We start from the raw sequence: 17073 nt of genomic DNA, 5'->3' as shown, positions 1-17073 counted from the left end.
TGTTTCAACTTATTAGTAATAAGTTATGGTACAACATTATTTGCTTCCAGATCCTTCCATTTCCTGGTTTGATGTAATCTTAACAGAGTGTGTCTGATCTCTTCTGAGGATGTCAATTTCGTCCATGAGTCAGTACAGGCAGATAGTATGGTAATCTTTAGCAAATCACTTTATCTGTGCATGTCCTTCAGACAGATTATGCAGCTCTAGATGGATCAAAACTACAACATTTGGCTAAGGTGCCAATATAAAACTTGGCTCCCATCTTTGCTGGATAAGTCAACTACTGTGTTTCTCTAAAGACACATATCTAGAATTTTATTTCAAATTCTCTTTTTTTATTTCATTCCTTTACTATAGCTATGACTAGGGTCTTGATTCCACTTTAATGCTTCACAATATTGCTCCATGCTGCTGCTTCTCAAGAACTTTTTGGTTCACTATAAATAATGAGGCAGTTCCTCTTTCTTTTCTTTTTCCTTTATGACACATTCATTTCCCCTTTTCCTGAATATTACCACTGGCTTGATCTATGGAATATCAAAGCAAGTTATTACTTGAATATAACAAAAAAGATAAGAATATCAGATCCTGAAATGTCATTGATAAATATTCTTAATTTCCATTTCTTCTTTTAAGTATGGTCATCCCAGATAGAGTTCTTATTCTTCGTGACTCCCTTTCATGAAAAACTTGGTTACTGGTACATTTCAACTGCCTGTTTCCACTGGATTATTGTTATCTTGGTTCCAAGAACCACAACTTAAGCCATTGTATTTTTTCTCATTATGTTAATATTTCTATTCATTCCATTAACTAGGAGTATACCACCCATCATCACCAGTTAATTCCAGGAAGCTATCATAGTTAGGTGACATTTTTCTCTTCAGTGCAAGTGACAGTATGTAGGAGTTTGTTTTCTTCAATAAACTATACTTGTTAAGTCCAGAGAAACCAAGAAAAGTAATTTCTGGCTATTTAAAAATTAATCTGTAGATTCATACCTGTGAGTGAATTCTTTGGGTAGAACAAATGATAACTCAGTTCCAGCATTGCTCTCCAAAGTTGCTGTTGGTGCATGATCATGAATCAATTCTGAGATTTCTTCAACACTGCAGTGAGGTTCCTTTACCATAACAATGTGGTATCCCACACCTGAAAAAAAATCATATAGAGGAACAAATAAAACAATTTTGTATTTTCCATATTCTTGTGAGATTATATCTAGCTTTCATGGTTTCCATGAGCTAGAAGACAGAGTATGTCACAAATCATTTGACTACATTTGCCTAGTAAATACTTGTCTTATAAATTAATTGGTTTTGTTAGGGACTGATAAATGACCTTAGTTGTATAACAAGACCCAGCAGAGATAGGTTGAAAAGTCTATTAATTGACTTCTCTTCCTCTGGACACTGAAATCTGATATGATAAGATTAATAATCATTAAACAAATATTTATTGAGTGCATGATAATTATATGCTAGGCAGTAAATAAATCAGATAAAAATTCTTTCTTTCAGAAATCTGAGAAATCTTTACAAAGTACTTCTTCAAGTACTTAGGTATACATCTCTGGCATTTGAGAAGCTACAGGTGGGGGTGGGTTAGTGAAAAAAATTCCTCTAGAGCACAATTTTTGTAGACTAAGTAAAATTATACAAAATAGCCAGCAGTATGCACTAGAATAAATATATCATGAATAAAGAATTTATTCAATAATCTTAACAGACTGGAGAGAGGAAAAGAATCAATAAACCAGAAACATGTAATTTAAAATGATCCAAACTGAAACAACAAATACAAAAAGAAAATAAAGTGGACGAGAACACAGAATCCAATCAAAAAGGTCCAACGTGAGAAACAAATCCTAGAAGAAGAAATATAAAGAGATAATAGGGATAACTTTTGTAAAAAAAATATGAAAAACATCAATCCAAACACCTAAGAGGCTCAGGGAAATCCCAAGTTCTTTAAATAACAAGAAAACTTCACACAAGTGTAGCAGAATAAAATTCCAGGAAAAAAAAACAAAGAGATTTTAAAAGCAGCCAGAGGATAAAAGACAAATTAATAAGGGATGAATAATAAGAATGAATTCTTCAGTAGAAATAACAGAAGTCAGGTGCTATGTTTCTATTGTAGAATGACATATTTAATACCCTTTTAAAAGTTTGTCCAAAACTACATATCTGGGGTTGGGTTGTAGTTCAGTGGTAAAGCACTTGCCTAGCACATATGAGGCACTAGATTCAATCCTCAGCACCATATAAAAATAAATAAAGGTACTGTGTCCATCTACAACAAGAAAAATATTTTTAAAAATTATATATTCATCAGAAATATCCATAATAAATGAAACTGAAATTAGTTCATGGCCTTGATAATATTAGTAGGATCTCAGTGAACTCCCATCATAAATAAGAAAACTGGAAAAACATGTGAAACAACAGTTTTCAGACACTGGACAAGAGGTAACTGAGGGCAATCATCACTGTGAAAGAACAGATGCTTAAAGGCAATTTCTTAATGGAAGTACAGAAAATGGGAATGAAAACAGATTCTAATAGTCTCTGCTGAATTGAGAAGATAGAGATCAAAGTGTGGGCAGGATGAGTAAGCTAAAAGTTGAGATGATTGGAGTGGGGAGCTCTGCAGTGAAATAACTATATAAATCTCCCCAGGAGCACCTGTGGTTCTTTGCTGACTACCAGGCAATATAAATAAAAGCAGGAACTCCATGTAACTGGCTTTCCTCTTTTCTCCTCCAGTTGTTCACATAAGACCAGAGTTCACATAGTTAAGACAGTATCAGTGTTTATTCTGTTAGAGAATCACGGACATTTAATGAAGACTCCAGAGGGTTTATGTTTCAGTAGTAGAACTGAATTATTGGTGGTTAAAATGAGGCCTTGAAGGGATTAAAATGGTCTTCAAGAAACTCAGTTGTGTTCAGGAAAGAACACAAAATCCTTTAGATAAAAATACCTGTTACCATGACAGAGGGTTCTTTTGCTTAATTCAGACAAAAATTGCAAAAAGGCAAAGTACAGGTTCTTTACTAATAGCATCTCTTGAGTTCTGGGCAGCAAAGGTCTTTTAGAGTAGAGCATTATTTTGAGTGAAATAAGTCAGATGCAGAGAGAAAGTATAATATGTTTTCTTTCATAGGTAGAAGCTAGGAAAAAAATAAAAAGAGAGAGACTCAGTTTCGTTCAAAGACACAAATAGGTTAAAAACTACAACTAAAACAAAATATTAAAAAAAGAAAGGATATAAGAATCTAATCTGTGCAAATTGAAACAAACCAAAAAAAAAAAAAACCAACAACAACAAACTGATGTGGCTGTACTAATACTATAAAGTAGTTTAAATTGAAAAGGTTACAAGAGACAAAGAAGAACATACATATTAACAAAAGATTCAATATAGCAATATAGCAAGGAGATATAATAGCTACGAGTATCTACATATTTAATAATATATCCTCAAAACATGGAGCAAAAATTTCCATAAATGGAAAAATACAAAGACATATGATAATAAAGACTTCAATACCCCCTGTAAAAATCAAATCTTGATAGATTTTAAAAGGTAGATACTTTTTTAGAAAGCATATAAGTCATCCTTTTAGAGCAAAACAGGATAAGGTCAGAAATCAATAATGGAAAGAAAACTGGAAATTCATAATTGTGGAATTAAACAAGAATCTATTAAATAACTGATGAGCCAAAGAAGAAATCACAAGGGCAATTAAAAAACACCTACCTATGAAAAGTGAAAATGAAAATACAACATACCAAAATTTAGGGGATGTAGTGAAAATATTGTTCAAAGAAGAAATACCTTAATTAAATAACCTAACTTCATAGTAGCTTAAGGAGTTAGAAAAGAAGAACAAATTAAGCCATACGATAGCAGAATGAAGTAAATAATAATGATTAGGGCAAAGATCCACAAAATTGAGAAAAGAAAAACAACAGAGAAAATTAATGCAATCAAAAGTTGGTTCTCTTTGAAAAGATCAGCAAATTGAGAAACTAAGCTAGACTGACAAAAAAAATTTAAAGGCAGATGCAAATAATTAATCAGAAATGATACTATTGATATTATAGTACTACTATTGCTATAGAGATAAAATGCATCATTAGAGAATACTATGAATAAGTATACACCAATGAATCAGATAATTTACAATAAATGGACCAATCCAATGCAGTGGCCCACAACTATAATTCCAGCAATTCTGGAGGTGGAAGCAGGAGGACTGCAAGTTCTAGGACAGTCTCAGCAATTTAATGAGGTACTAAGCAACTTATACCCTGTTTTAAAGTTAAAAAATAAAAAGGACTGGGGATGCAACTGAATGGTAAAGTACCTCTGGGTTCAATCCTCAGTACTTGCCTCCCCACTAAAAGGACAAATTCCTTGAAATACACAAAATACCCAAATTAAGTAAAGATGAAATAAAAAATTTCAAAATAAATACAGCTAGTAAAAAGATTGAATCAATACTCTATAAGCTCCCAAGAATGATAAATCTTGGACCAAATGTCTTTCTTTACTAGTGAATTATACCAAACATCCAAAGAATTAACAACAATCCTCCTCATATTTTTCCAAAAAATTGAAATAAACACTTCCTTATTATATGTGCCCAGTGTTATTCTTACACCCAAACCAGAAAAAGTATCAAAATAAGAGGAAATTACAAGTGAAATACTTTTATGAATATAGGTGGAAAGCAATACAAACGATTAGCAAATCAATCCAGCAGACTAATGAAAAGATTATTCACCATGATTAAATGGGATGTATTTCAGGAATGTAAGTATGATTAATGTTAACTCATTACTTTAATACAATACAGGGAAAATATTATTATCTCAATTTTGCATAAAAAGTATATGACAAAATTCAACATATTTTCATTCTAAAACCTCTCACAAATTTGGAGCAGAGGGATTGTTCTACAATATTTTAAAGGCTATTTGTGAGAAATTCACAGCTAATATCACACTTACTGGTAAAAAATTTTGTTTCTCTTGAAGATCGGGAATAAGACAAAGATATCCACTTTCACCATCAAATTCAACATTCTAATGACTTGTGTGTAACCAGAAATATAAGAAGAAAAAAATCTCTCTTGTGGATGAAATGATGTTATATTCATACCCCCCCCCACAAAACACAAGAAAGTTATTGAGGCTAATAAACAAAATCAGCAAAGTTGAAGGGTAAAGATCAACAGAAAAATTAGCTTAAACTTCATTCGCTCATTTAAGAGCATTTATGATGTTTCTAATTTTGGTCTATTAGGAATAATATAAACTAACATAAACATATTGAGCTTTATATATTATTTCTTAACCTTTATTCAAACTTTTACTTTACATTGTATCAATACTTGATTTTCACAAACTAAAACCACTGCCATGTAAGCCAAGATTAATAAATACATATTTCTAGTATCTCCTAACTCAGCCTTGTGTTTCCTAAATCTCTGGGCATCGGACACTAACAAAGTGAAAAGATAATGTACAAAATGGGAGACAATGCTTTTGTGTGTGTGTGTGTGTGTGTGTGTGTGTGTGTGTGTGTATATATATATATATATATATATATATATATATATATATATATATATATAAATCTCAAATATACTCTGTCAATGTAAAGAAACCAGAAGCAAACAAAAAATATGGTGTATGATTAAATCACAAGACAATCAAGAACAGGCAAAGCTAATATATGGTAATAAAAATCAGAAAGTTGTTGCTTTTGGAGAGGTAAATCAATAGAATCAGGGAATTTTCTGTAGTCATAAAATTAGTATCTTTTTTTTCTTGGATTAAAGTGTATATATACATATTCATACATGAAGTAGAGAAGAAAGATAAAAAAGGATAAAGAACATTCTAGAAAATAATAGTTGAAAACTTTCCACATCCAAAAATTCAACAAACCCCAAGCAAGAAAAATGTAAAAGAGACCCATATCCCAACATATCACAGTAAAAGTTCTGAAAAACAAAGGAAAAAAAGCTGAATATGTATGTGTATATACACACACACACACACACACTACACACACACACAGAGAAAGAGAGGATAATAAAACTGAACCTGTATTGTATATAAATTATGATTAAATTTTAAAAGTACTCCTCAATAAGAGCATTAATTCTAGAGATGGGATATGGATAATGAACAAGGTGGTGACTAATTTAGTGCTTAACAGAAAAAAAACATTCAAAATATTAAATATTGGAGATAAGGTACCAAAGAAGATAGTATGTAGATAATTCTGAATAATGACCTAAGAGAAGTAGGGAAGTTATTAGGACATATTTAATATTTTCCATGCTTAGAAAATACTTCATATTGAAATAAATGCTTCTAATATATATTTATTACTGGTTTTACAAATATGAAACAAGATGCAGAGACATCTGCTTACCTACATTCCTCTTAGGATCCATCAATCTATCTCTCTAATTCATTGTCCATCATCTATCTACTTATGTCTATTTTACTGAAGACAAAATTGCATTTGATCAAATTTAACTAGAAGCCATATGGGAGAAATAAATATAAACAAAAAGGTGGTAAATAATTTTGAATTTTGAAGAAAATAGGAGCATTATTTCAAATGGGTTATAGTTGAACCTGAATTAATTGAACAGAGGGAATCACTGAAGCTTTGGGTAGATACACAAAAAAATAATAAAATTATGTTAAAATGAATATTATTAGGAGTCAGTATTCTAAGAATGAACAAAAGAAGAGAGACCATATAAATGTTTCAGGAATATTGAAGAGCCACAGCACTGCAGGGATCCTGTAGCCATGATGGCTATGCGGTCACCCAGCGCATCAGCTTCATCCATGTAGTGAGTAGTCAGTAGGATGGTGCGATCCTGTTTATAGGTCCTAAGGAAATCCCAGGTGGCCTTTCTTGAGGCTGGGTCCATGCCAGATGTTGGCTCATCAAGTATCACCACCTAAATTCCAGAAGAACAATTCCATGACCATCTAAACATTATGTACTGGTATCATTAGTGTATTACCGGTTACAGGGTTTACTCTTATTTTGCTTTTTTTAGTCATTTGTCCAACTGAGTGAAGATAAAATATTTAGACAAAACTGAATTAGTCATGCTGTAATAATTCCAAACCTGCTGCCATTTTAACCAATGAGGTTGTTACTATGAACCCATCTGATTTTAATTTAGGAGGTTGCTTTTAGTGTGTTAGATCCATTATCAGCTCTCATGTTTGTGTCTGCTAATATTTCGGAATATCTGAACAATGCAGGGGAATCCATTTTTAGTTTTTTACCTTGGAGTTCCCTATAAGAGCTACAATGATGGAGAGCTTGCGCTTCATTCCTCCACTCAATGACTTTGAAAATGCGTCACGTTTTTCTAGCAGGTTAAAAGCTGACAGCATGTTGTCAATTTCCTGATGACGCAAATTTTGAGGTACTCCTTTTATCTAGAAATAGAAGTCAGAGTTTACATGGTGCTTCCAACTATATTTGTAGGAAATTTCATTTCAGCTCTTACATCATCTCTGTGGTGGTTTATTTCCTTTGACATTCTTTATGTTTAAAGGAGAATTCATCAAATTCAATTTTTGAACTTAAAAAACTAAGGATATTTGTGGTGAGCCGTTTCTTCAGACCGGTCGCCATTACAAGATGGCGCCGGCCTCGTTGTGGTCTGTGACAAACAACTCCTTCTTTGGGAGAGTTGGCACTTGGTTCTTTGACACCCTATGAGAAAGCTCCACGTGGCAGCTTCACATTGGGTGTTCGGATACTTTATTAAGGCTGGGAGGGGCTTCCGGGGGAGGAAGAACTCTGCAGAGCCTGAATAAACAGCTGTAAGAAGATTCCCGGTGTTGCGTCTTCCTTGCGGGCAAGGGGGTCGCGACAAGTGGTGCCGAGACCCGGGAAAATCAAAACTTGCAAGTCGTCAGAGGTGGTGCACTGAACAGTCCCGGTAAGTGGGACCCCACAGTCCCCGTGGGTGGGACCCGACAGTCCCCGTGGGTGGGACACGACAGTCCCGGTGGGCGGGACCTGATAGTCCCGGTTAGTGGGACCCGCGACCAAAGCGGAATCAGCTCCTCTACTAAGAAAGAGAGAGCCTCATATTTTATTGCAGCTGCACTGTGTACTTTCACTTTTGTTTTCTGTGTTTCTTTTGTTGCTGTGTCCTGTTTTATTTGGCTACTGTCTGAAAAGATCAGCACTCCAGGCGCTAGACACTCCCTTACTAGTTTTTCACACAAATATGTAACAAGGCCTCTGGCCTTGAGCTGGGCTTCACAGTGCTGAGTACATTTCTAAGATAAGGGAGTTACTAACTGGGCTCCATGGTAACAGCTGGCAGGAGGAGGAACTGGAAAGGGAGATAGAGGAACTGGAGGGTCGAATGAAGAAGTCAAGATTTAAAGCATCTACGGCCCCGATCCCTGTTGCGCTCCCTCCTTATAACCCCGATTGGAACGAGGACAACCCCAGAAGGCAGGGGGGGTGTTCAGTGGCAGCCTAAGATATCCCAAACTTTTCCAGTAATTGAAAACCTGGATGCCGATGGACAGCCGGCCAGAGTGTATGTTTCTTTAGCCTTTAAGGACATTAAACAACTAAAGGAGGCAATTACTAATTACAGACCCCATGCCCCCTTTACATTGACTCTCTTCGAGTTTTTCTCTGCCAATCAGCTGACACCTAGTGACTGGCAACAACTTTGCAGGGCTGTATTGTCCGGAGGGATTTTTTTTGTTGTTGTTGTTGTTGTTGTTGTGGACAAGTGAAAATCAAGAGAGGTGTCGTGAGCTAGCCTGAGTCAATCAGGACGCCGGCTTCCCACAGTGTAACCTTGAAATTTTAACAGGCTCAGGACAATATGCTATCATAAATCAGCAAATTAATTATGGTCCTGGGGTCTATGCTCAGATAGCTACAGCAGCGAGCGTAATTCCAAGTTTGATGCTCAGGGACGCCCACTGCAGCCGGGAAACGGGAACAGGGGCCCACCCCGGGCCCCGGAAGCCAGAGTGTACGGGGCGGTCCAGAGACAGAACAAGCTGCTACCGCAGTAAGATCTTGGCCAGGCGGGGAAAAATGCAGACAAAATCAAACAAAATGCAATCGGCTAGGAAACCTTGGGGAACTTTTGCCTCCAAAATGAGCAGCGGACTCCATGTTGCTTGCATCACCATGGTAACCATGGGGTGCCTAGCCAGAAGAGCGGCTTCCTGGTCCCACCTCCCACACTTTTGGGGGCTGCCGATTGGTTCTTCCACAGTCACTCAGACAGGACTTCTAGTCCCGCCTTCCAGCCACTGACCTGTTTTGCTGTGTTTCAGATTTCTACCGGAGCTACTCAGAGCCTATATTTTTGAAACATGCCTGCCTATCAATGCTAACAAAAGATATCTTTTTCAGACAAAATTTATTTCCACGTGTTTCTATGTTACAGTCCTAAATTTAAATTAGTTCTAAGTTAAATAATCTGACCTTTTCTTTATAGTTGTGTTACTAAATAATGTTCTATTGATGAGAGATATCAAATATGCTTCTTTATATTTTACTTTTAATTTTGGAAGTTATGAGGATGCATTTGCTTGCCACAGGAACAAGCCGGCAAAGTTCCTGTGATGACCAAAAAATCCTTATTCTAATTGCTAACTATAAAAATAAAAATGTATACTCAAGGATCTTATTTCAGTACATCAAGTGACGTCACATAGAAGAGTGCACTCCTAGTTAAAAATAAATTAACATGGATCCAAATATTTTAAGACCACGTGGTTACATAAAGTTAATACAATTATAAGTTAAGTTCTTATTCTTAATATATATTTTTTTAGATATTTACATCACCTATATTTGTTAATCTATAAATTAATTAGCACATGCCTAATTGATTAGTTAATATATATTTGCCTAATTGTTTTTCTTCAACAGGAAACCCATAATTTATGTTTTATATTTACATTTATCAGATACTCTGCCTTTTCAGTTACAGATATTTGAGATAAATGTGTTTACTGTAAATTTGCTTTTAAGTGAAAATGCAATCACGTAGTTTCTCCTTCTCAAAGTTACTGTTTAAACTCATAAGATGATAAATTATTATAATTATTTCTACAAAATATCTAAGGGTTTTAACTATATTTTCATTGATATTTCTTATCAAAGTATAATAATTTGTTTATAGATCCTAAGGTTTTCAGAAATTGTTCCAAAGTGTATTTTTTTTAAAGAACAAGATGTTCCAACAATGACAAAGCACACATGGATCCTAAGAAGAAGAAAGAAATCATCTTTGGGTAAAATAAGGTCTTTATATTCATTTCCCTAAGTAAAAAAGATTTTTATATTGTTATCTAACCAGATGATATAAAAGGTTAGAACGAAAAAAAAAAAAAAAAAAAAAAAAAAAAAAAAAAAACAAACAACAAAAAACCAAGGGGAGATTTTCATATACTAAACTGACTATAATTAATTTAAAGATATTTCAGTTTATTTTCCTAATTTAACCATACTAATGTGAGCTAAAATTTTGTCCATATTTTGACATGGCAAACACCTATTGGAATGTGAGTTTATTTCTTTACAGAAAGATCCTTATTGCCTAATAATTCTTACTGTTTCAGATAAAGATTGATTTTAGTAAATAAATTCGCATTGTTGATTAAACATTAAGTATATTAAACTACTAACTTAAACCCCTGTATGACCTTTTGAGAGGAGGCCCCTCACCCACCTCCCTGCGAAAACCTACTCCAAAAGCCTTGAAGGCACTCAGGTTAATAGAAACAGCCTTACAAGAGATGCAGGTTACCCAGATAGATTATTCTATACCCCTATCATTTATAATCCTGCCATCAAAATTAACTCCTACTGGAGTGTTTTGACAGACTAGTCCCATCTATTGGGTCCATTTACCTGCTTCTAACTCTCGGGTGATAACTCCCTTTTATGAACTGGTGATAAATCTGCTCTGGAAAGCCAAATATTTGGGTGATGCACTATTTAAAAAGACTCTTGACATTCTCATTCAACCTTATACCCAAGATATGATTTTAAAATTGCAACAGAAACATGATCTTTGGTGTCTTTTTCTTTGTACTTTCAAAGGTAAAATTGATAATCACTTTCCCCGACATAAACTTCTAGAAGGCCTTAAGAGATGTCCTATCATTTTTCCTAAAATTATTAAAAGAGAGCCTATTTCGGGAGCTCAAACTGTTTATGCAGACGGAGCAAAAAGGGGGGTTTGCTGTTGCTTTTGATGGATCTCAAGTAATTTGACACCCTGTTCCTAAACTGTCTGCCCAAAGATCAGAAGTTGAGGCTCTAATTATGGCCCTTAAACTATACAATTCCATCCCACTTAATGTGTATACTGATAGTCTCTATGTTGCTAAGTTAGCCTCAGTTATTAAAACAGCCCCTTATATTGGCAGGCAATCCACTATCATGGAACAATTACAAACGGTTCAGCTCCTTGTTTGGGCTAGACGAGATCCTTTATTCATTGGACATATCCGAGGACACTCGGAGCTTCCTGGGCCTCTGGCGGAAGGTAATGCTAAAGCAGATGCTGCCACTCATAATATGGGCCTAGTATACACTATAACCAAGTATGATGAGGCCTCACAACTCCATGCTAAATTCCATCTAAATTCACAATCTTTACGCTTCCGCACAGGATGCTCGCGTGATCAAGCTTTACAAATTGTCTCCCTGTGCCCAGTATGTGCTCCATTTCTTCATTTCCCCAGTTTGGGTGTTAATCCTAGAGGCTTACACCCCAATGATATCTGACAAACTGATGTTACCCACTTCCCTAGTTTTGGTAAGCTGTCTTTTGTACATGTTTCTATTGATACATACTTTGGCTATATCTTTGTTACATTACACACTGGAGAAAAGGCCAAAGATGTTATTGGACATCTCTTAAAAGCTTTCTCTTGCATGGGCAGTCCACGTTGTCTCAAAACAGACAATGGACCCACATATATAAGCCAAACAATTCAACGGTTCTGCACCCAATGGGAGATTGAACACAAAACAGGTATTCCTTATAACCCCCAGGGACAAGCTATTGTGGAACGAGCCCATCAACATTTAAAAATTTATCTACAAAAAATAAAGGAGGGGAAAATATATAGATGCTGCCAGGGACCTAAGGCCTATTATTGTGCCTCCTGGGGATGTGAAACCTCTAGTAATGGGTATTGACTTAAGAATTCACCTAGGAATGACTATGCCCATTTCTGGCAAACAAATATTACTATTCAGTTTACTTCCAATGGAAGACAACAACCAGATTGGACTTAAGGATATCTCTGGGGGCTGCGTATTTACACCCCCGGACAGTACAATCCTGGCCTGCTTTTTCGGCTCAAATTGACCACAGAACAGCCTACTGGAAGTCTAATAGGACCTAATCAGGTGCTCGGAGACCAAAAGGCCCCATCTGGACCCAAGCAGCCCATAGCCCCAACAGTAAAACCTTCCCCCAGCGGTCAAACAAAAACTATGGGCTATCAAACCTTTGATTATGCCCCTGAGCCCATATACCCTGGAACTGGAGATCGCCTTCTTAATTTGGTCCAAGGAGCCTTCTTCGCTCTCAATGCCACTAATCCTAACAGGACCCAAGATTGCTGGCTATGCTTGACCTCCAGGCCGCCCTATTATGAGGGGGTAACGATACTGTCTAATTTATCCTCTAATACCACTGCAGATCCTAAATGTTATTCTCTGCCCAGCTATAAGTTGACTATCACGGAGGTCATGGGGCAAGGGGTTTGCTTGGGAAAGGTACCGCTTTCACACCAACATCTCTACAACATCACCCGACCAATAAATCAATCTCAATCTGATTATTTGTGGGGTCCCAAAGGGTCCTATTTTGCTTGCAATACTGGGTTAACTCCCTGTGTTTCCATGGCAGTCTTAAATACAACTACTGATTTCTGTGTGTTGGTACAACTATGGCCGAGGATGTCTTATCATGGGTCAGACTACGTCCTGGGACGCCTTGAGGGACATACTCGGCTCCCCAGAGAACCCATAACTATGACTATTGCCCTCCTATTGGGCATAGGTGGAATAACAACTGGAATAGGAACCGGGACAGCCACCTATGTGCAGGGAGGTCAATTATTAAATCTACAAATGGCTATGAATGAGGATTTAACAGCCATGGCCAAGTCTATTACTGCTTTGGAAAAGTCCCTCACTTCCCTCTCAGAAGTTGTGTTACAATATAGGAGGGGACTAGATTTATTATTCCCAAGGGAAGGAGGACTATGTGTAGCCTTAAAGGACCAGTGTTGTTTTTATGCAGATCACACTGGGGTAATCCGTGAAACTATGGAAAAGGTCACGGAAAGATTGGCTAAAAGACAAAAGGAGTTTGAAGCACAACAAGGATGGTTTGAACAATGGTTTAAAAATACCCCATGGCTGACTCCTTTGATGTCCACTGTAATGGGACCGCTTTTCGGTCTCCTTCTTGTAGCTGCTGTAGGCCCCTGCCTTGTCAAGAGAATGACACAATTTATTAAAGACCAAATTAACATTCTGACTTCTAAGCCAATACAGGTCCATTATCAACGCCTACAAACCAAAGATGATCTTACTGAAGTTTGTCTCCGACCAATTCGAAGACGATTTTTCTACAATGATTCCTGCTTCATGCCTTTCTCCTTTTGCCCCCTTTTCTTCCTTATTTTTATTATTCCTCTCCTCTGACTCTATGCCCTGTTGAACCGGAACCAATTAAAGACCTAATAATGACTGGCTGAATAGATACCACTAAACGCCTTGGCAACAACGAGCTGATCTTGTAGTACCCAGAGACGGGCAACTTTCACGCTTGCACTGCAACCTAAGACAGGGGAATGGGGCCTCCCCAGAGACGGGTAAGCACTGTAAGGGCAGTGAATGACCTAAGACAGGGGCTACTTGATTCCCTTTGACGTGCCACAAACAAAAGAGGGGGAACTGCTGGCACGGACTCCCCCCGGCCCCCAGGGCTTGGATCCAGCCCTGGTTTCTTGTTGTGCACGTCAAAGAGGCCAGCTCACAAGGCCTTGAGGCAGCTCACCAGGCCTTGAAGGACTTGTGGTGTCTGTTTTCATATTATTCAGCCTATAACGGTCATGTGGGAACGTCTTGACCTGCTTGGGTCCGATAAGGTTCCTGGTTGAAGGCTTGGTATGAGTTAACAAGAACTTTCTGTCTCCCCCCGCCCTTGCTCCCGCCTACTGGTAACTTTCCATTCTATCTGCAAGAAATATATAAGTATGTGCTGAGCCATACTATGCAGCCACTTCTGCACAGTGGGATAGGACCTCTACTCTCGCCTGTGTTGTTTTTAGAAAACAAAAGGGGGAACTGTGGTGAGCCGTTTCTTCAGACCGGTCGCCATTACAAGATGGCGCCGGCCTCGTTGTGGTCTGTGACAAACAACTCCTTCTTTGGGAGAGTTGGCACTTGGTTCTTTGACACCCTATGAGAAAGCTCCACGTGGCAGCTTCACATTGGGTGTTCGGATACTTTATTAAGGCTGGGAGGGGCTTCCGGGGGAGGAAGAACTCTGCAGAGCCTGAATAAACAGCTGTAAGAAGATTCCCGGTGTTGCGTCTTCCTTGCGGGCAAGGGGGTCGCGACAGATATTGATAATTGGTAATCTACCCAAAGTACATGAATATAACAAGAAGGAAGCTATCTTTGACTCACCACACAATAGAAGTAAAGGTGCTCTGAAACAGTCAAGTAGTTATACAACAGGTTCTGTTGGGGACATAAGCCCAAGAATTTCCTGATTTCTGTCATGTGTTGTGAGATCTCATATCCATAAATATAGGCCTCTCCACTGGTTGAAGGATAGAGACCTAAAATCAAGCAGAAGATAAAACAAAACCTGTTTTTCTGAGGTAACATGAGAACAAACTGCTCATTAGCACCTCAACTCTGAAACCTACAAGTTTTACTCATTAGTCTTAGCAATATCTCACAAAGAAGAAAATTCCAGAAAATATCCAGGGCTATTTTCAGATTACTGATATTAGAAATACTTTTTTAAAATTTTTCTGTTTGCTTAATTTCATGCTGAATGTGTGTAGATGAGTGCAAATTACTTGGATAATGAAAACATGAAAGAGTGTTAAAGGAGGACAATCCAACATTATTACCATCAAACATTTGGCAAGATGAATAAATTGTTATAATCAGCATTGCCTTAGCCTGGGGTAGACTCTTTTAAAATTTGAAAATCCAAACAATAAAACTTATCCTTTAACCTATTAAGCCCTAAGTTTTCAATTATCTGAATATGATAAATATTCAAATATTATTTCAAAATGACCAGAAGTGGCATATTTGAGGCTCAATTTGAGTTTTTGTAGGTGTTTCACATCTGAGATGATGGGATAAAATGGATAAATTCTTGATAACTCATTAATATTTTTTGGTTTTGTTTTGGTCTGAAACTTGTGGGTGCAAGCCAAGCATCATCTTGTTTTAGCCTACTGAATAGTTAGGACTACCATGCTCAGCTCATTAATCCCCACCTTTTTTTTTTCTCTACAAGGTACTGAGGATCGAACCCAAGGGTGCTCTACTGCTGAGCTACATCTCCAGTTTTTTCATTTTTTTTTAAATTTTGAAACAGGGTCTCACTAAGTTGCTGAAGCTGGTCTCAAACTTGTGATCCTTCTATCTAAACCTCCCAAGTATCAGAATAAATCAGATTTTGTTGTGTGAATTTTGTAAGTTTTTTCTTTGACACATTTTGGGGCTCTGTTGCTAGGTGCATAAATGTTTATAATTGTTGTTACTTCATGATGAATTGAATCTTGATCATTATAAAATATATTTTCTTGATTCCAGTAAGACTTTTTGTTTTAAAGTCTATTTTATCTGGTATTTGTATCATCACTGTAGCATTCCTGCAGTTGCATTTTGCATGATATATCTTTTTTCTTTAACTTTCAACTTATATATCTCTTGTAGACAGCATAGAGCGGAATCTTATTTTTTTTCATCCAATCTAACAATTTATTTTCCTATTTTTGTGTTCTATGTCTCATCTTTTTATGTTCCTCTGACTACTTTATTGCTTTCTTTTGAAGTAACACTTTAATTCCTTTAATTTTTTTTCACTATTTATATGTTTATTTTCTTGGTGGTTGCTCTAAGAGTTACCCATATATACTTTATTAGTATCTACACTTTGACTTTATACTAATTCCAAAGAACTATTTATTTAATCATTACCTCTAAATAGCTCTATTTCCTCTTTTTTATTTTTAGGCTATTATTGACTATACATGTGATATCTCTGTTACCAACCCAACAATACATTGCTATTATGTACCTATGTATTTTTATACTTATTAGAGAAGCTAAGAAAGAAGTAGAAATATGTATTAGTAGAATTATGTTTACTGTCACTAATACCCTTTATTTTTTCCTGTGAGTTTCTCTTGCCATCTAGAATCATATTATTCTAACTTTTTGTCCCTACTTCATATGTGCTGTTACTGTCGAACATAATATCTTTCTATATGTTATAAGCCCAATAAAACAATTATATGTATTTTAATACAATTTCTGGTCAGGAAGATCTGCCATCAATGAATTCTCAGACGTTTTGCTTATCTAGGAATATTCATTTCTGCATGATAAGTATAAGAACTTTGAATATGTCATCCCACTGACTTCTTGCTTTCATTGTTTCTGATGAGAAATCAGCTTGTAGATTTACTGGGGCTCTGCTGCATGTGATAAGTCATTTTTCTCTTGTTGCTCTTTAGCATTTTTTTCTTTCTTTTTCAGAACTTTCACTGTGTTATGTTGGGTGTAGATATCTTTTACATTTATCCTATTTGGGGTTTGTTGAACTTTTGGATCCATGTTTTCAGCAAAGTTGGAAATTTTCAACTGTTATTTTCTAGAATGTTCCCCCCTCCACTTCTGGTACTCATATTACAAATATATTGATGTATGTCTCTAACGCTAAGTTTTTTCTTCATC

At 36.4% G+C, this 17073-nt stretch overlaps 1 protein-coding gene across 1 annotated transcript in view; it reads right to left on the bottom strand.

The window, feature by feature from the left end:
- The window catches only part of LOC308652313 (phospholipid-transporting ATPase ABCA3-like), a gene marked incomplete at both ends in the record, with an annotated part of 136600 nt that overhangs the window by 58801 nt on the left and 60726 nt on the right, over positions 1–17073 (bottom strand). Inside the window, 4 exons of the mRNA XM_081300060.1 lie at positions 1005–1155; positions 6793–7003; positions 7341–7496; positions 14776–14930. Of these exons, the coding sequence (XP_081156186.1) occupies positions 1005–1155; positions 6793–7003; positions 7341–7496; positions 14776–14930 (673 nt within the window). The remainder of the gene's footprint in view (positions 1–1004; positions 1156–6792; positions 7004–7340; positions 7497–14775; positions 14931–17073) is intronic.

The sequence above is a fragment of the Spermophilus citellus genome, assembly GCF_964194105.1.
Source record: "Spermophilus citellus genome assembly, chromosome: 6".
NCBI lineage: Eukaryota > Metazoa > Chordata > Mammalia > Rodentia > Sciuridae > Spermophilus > Spermophilus citellus.
Note: the sequence above shows the minus strand (reverse complement) of the source record. Positions and strands in the feature narration are given on the sequence as shown.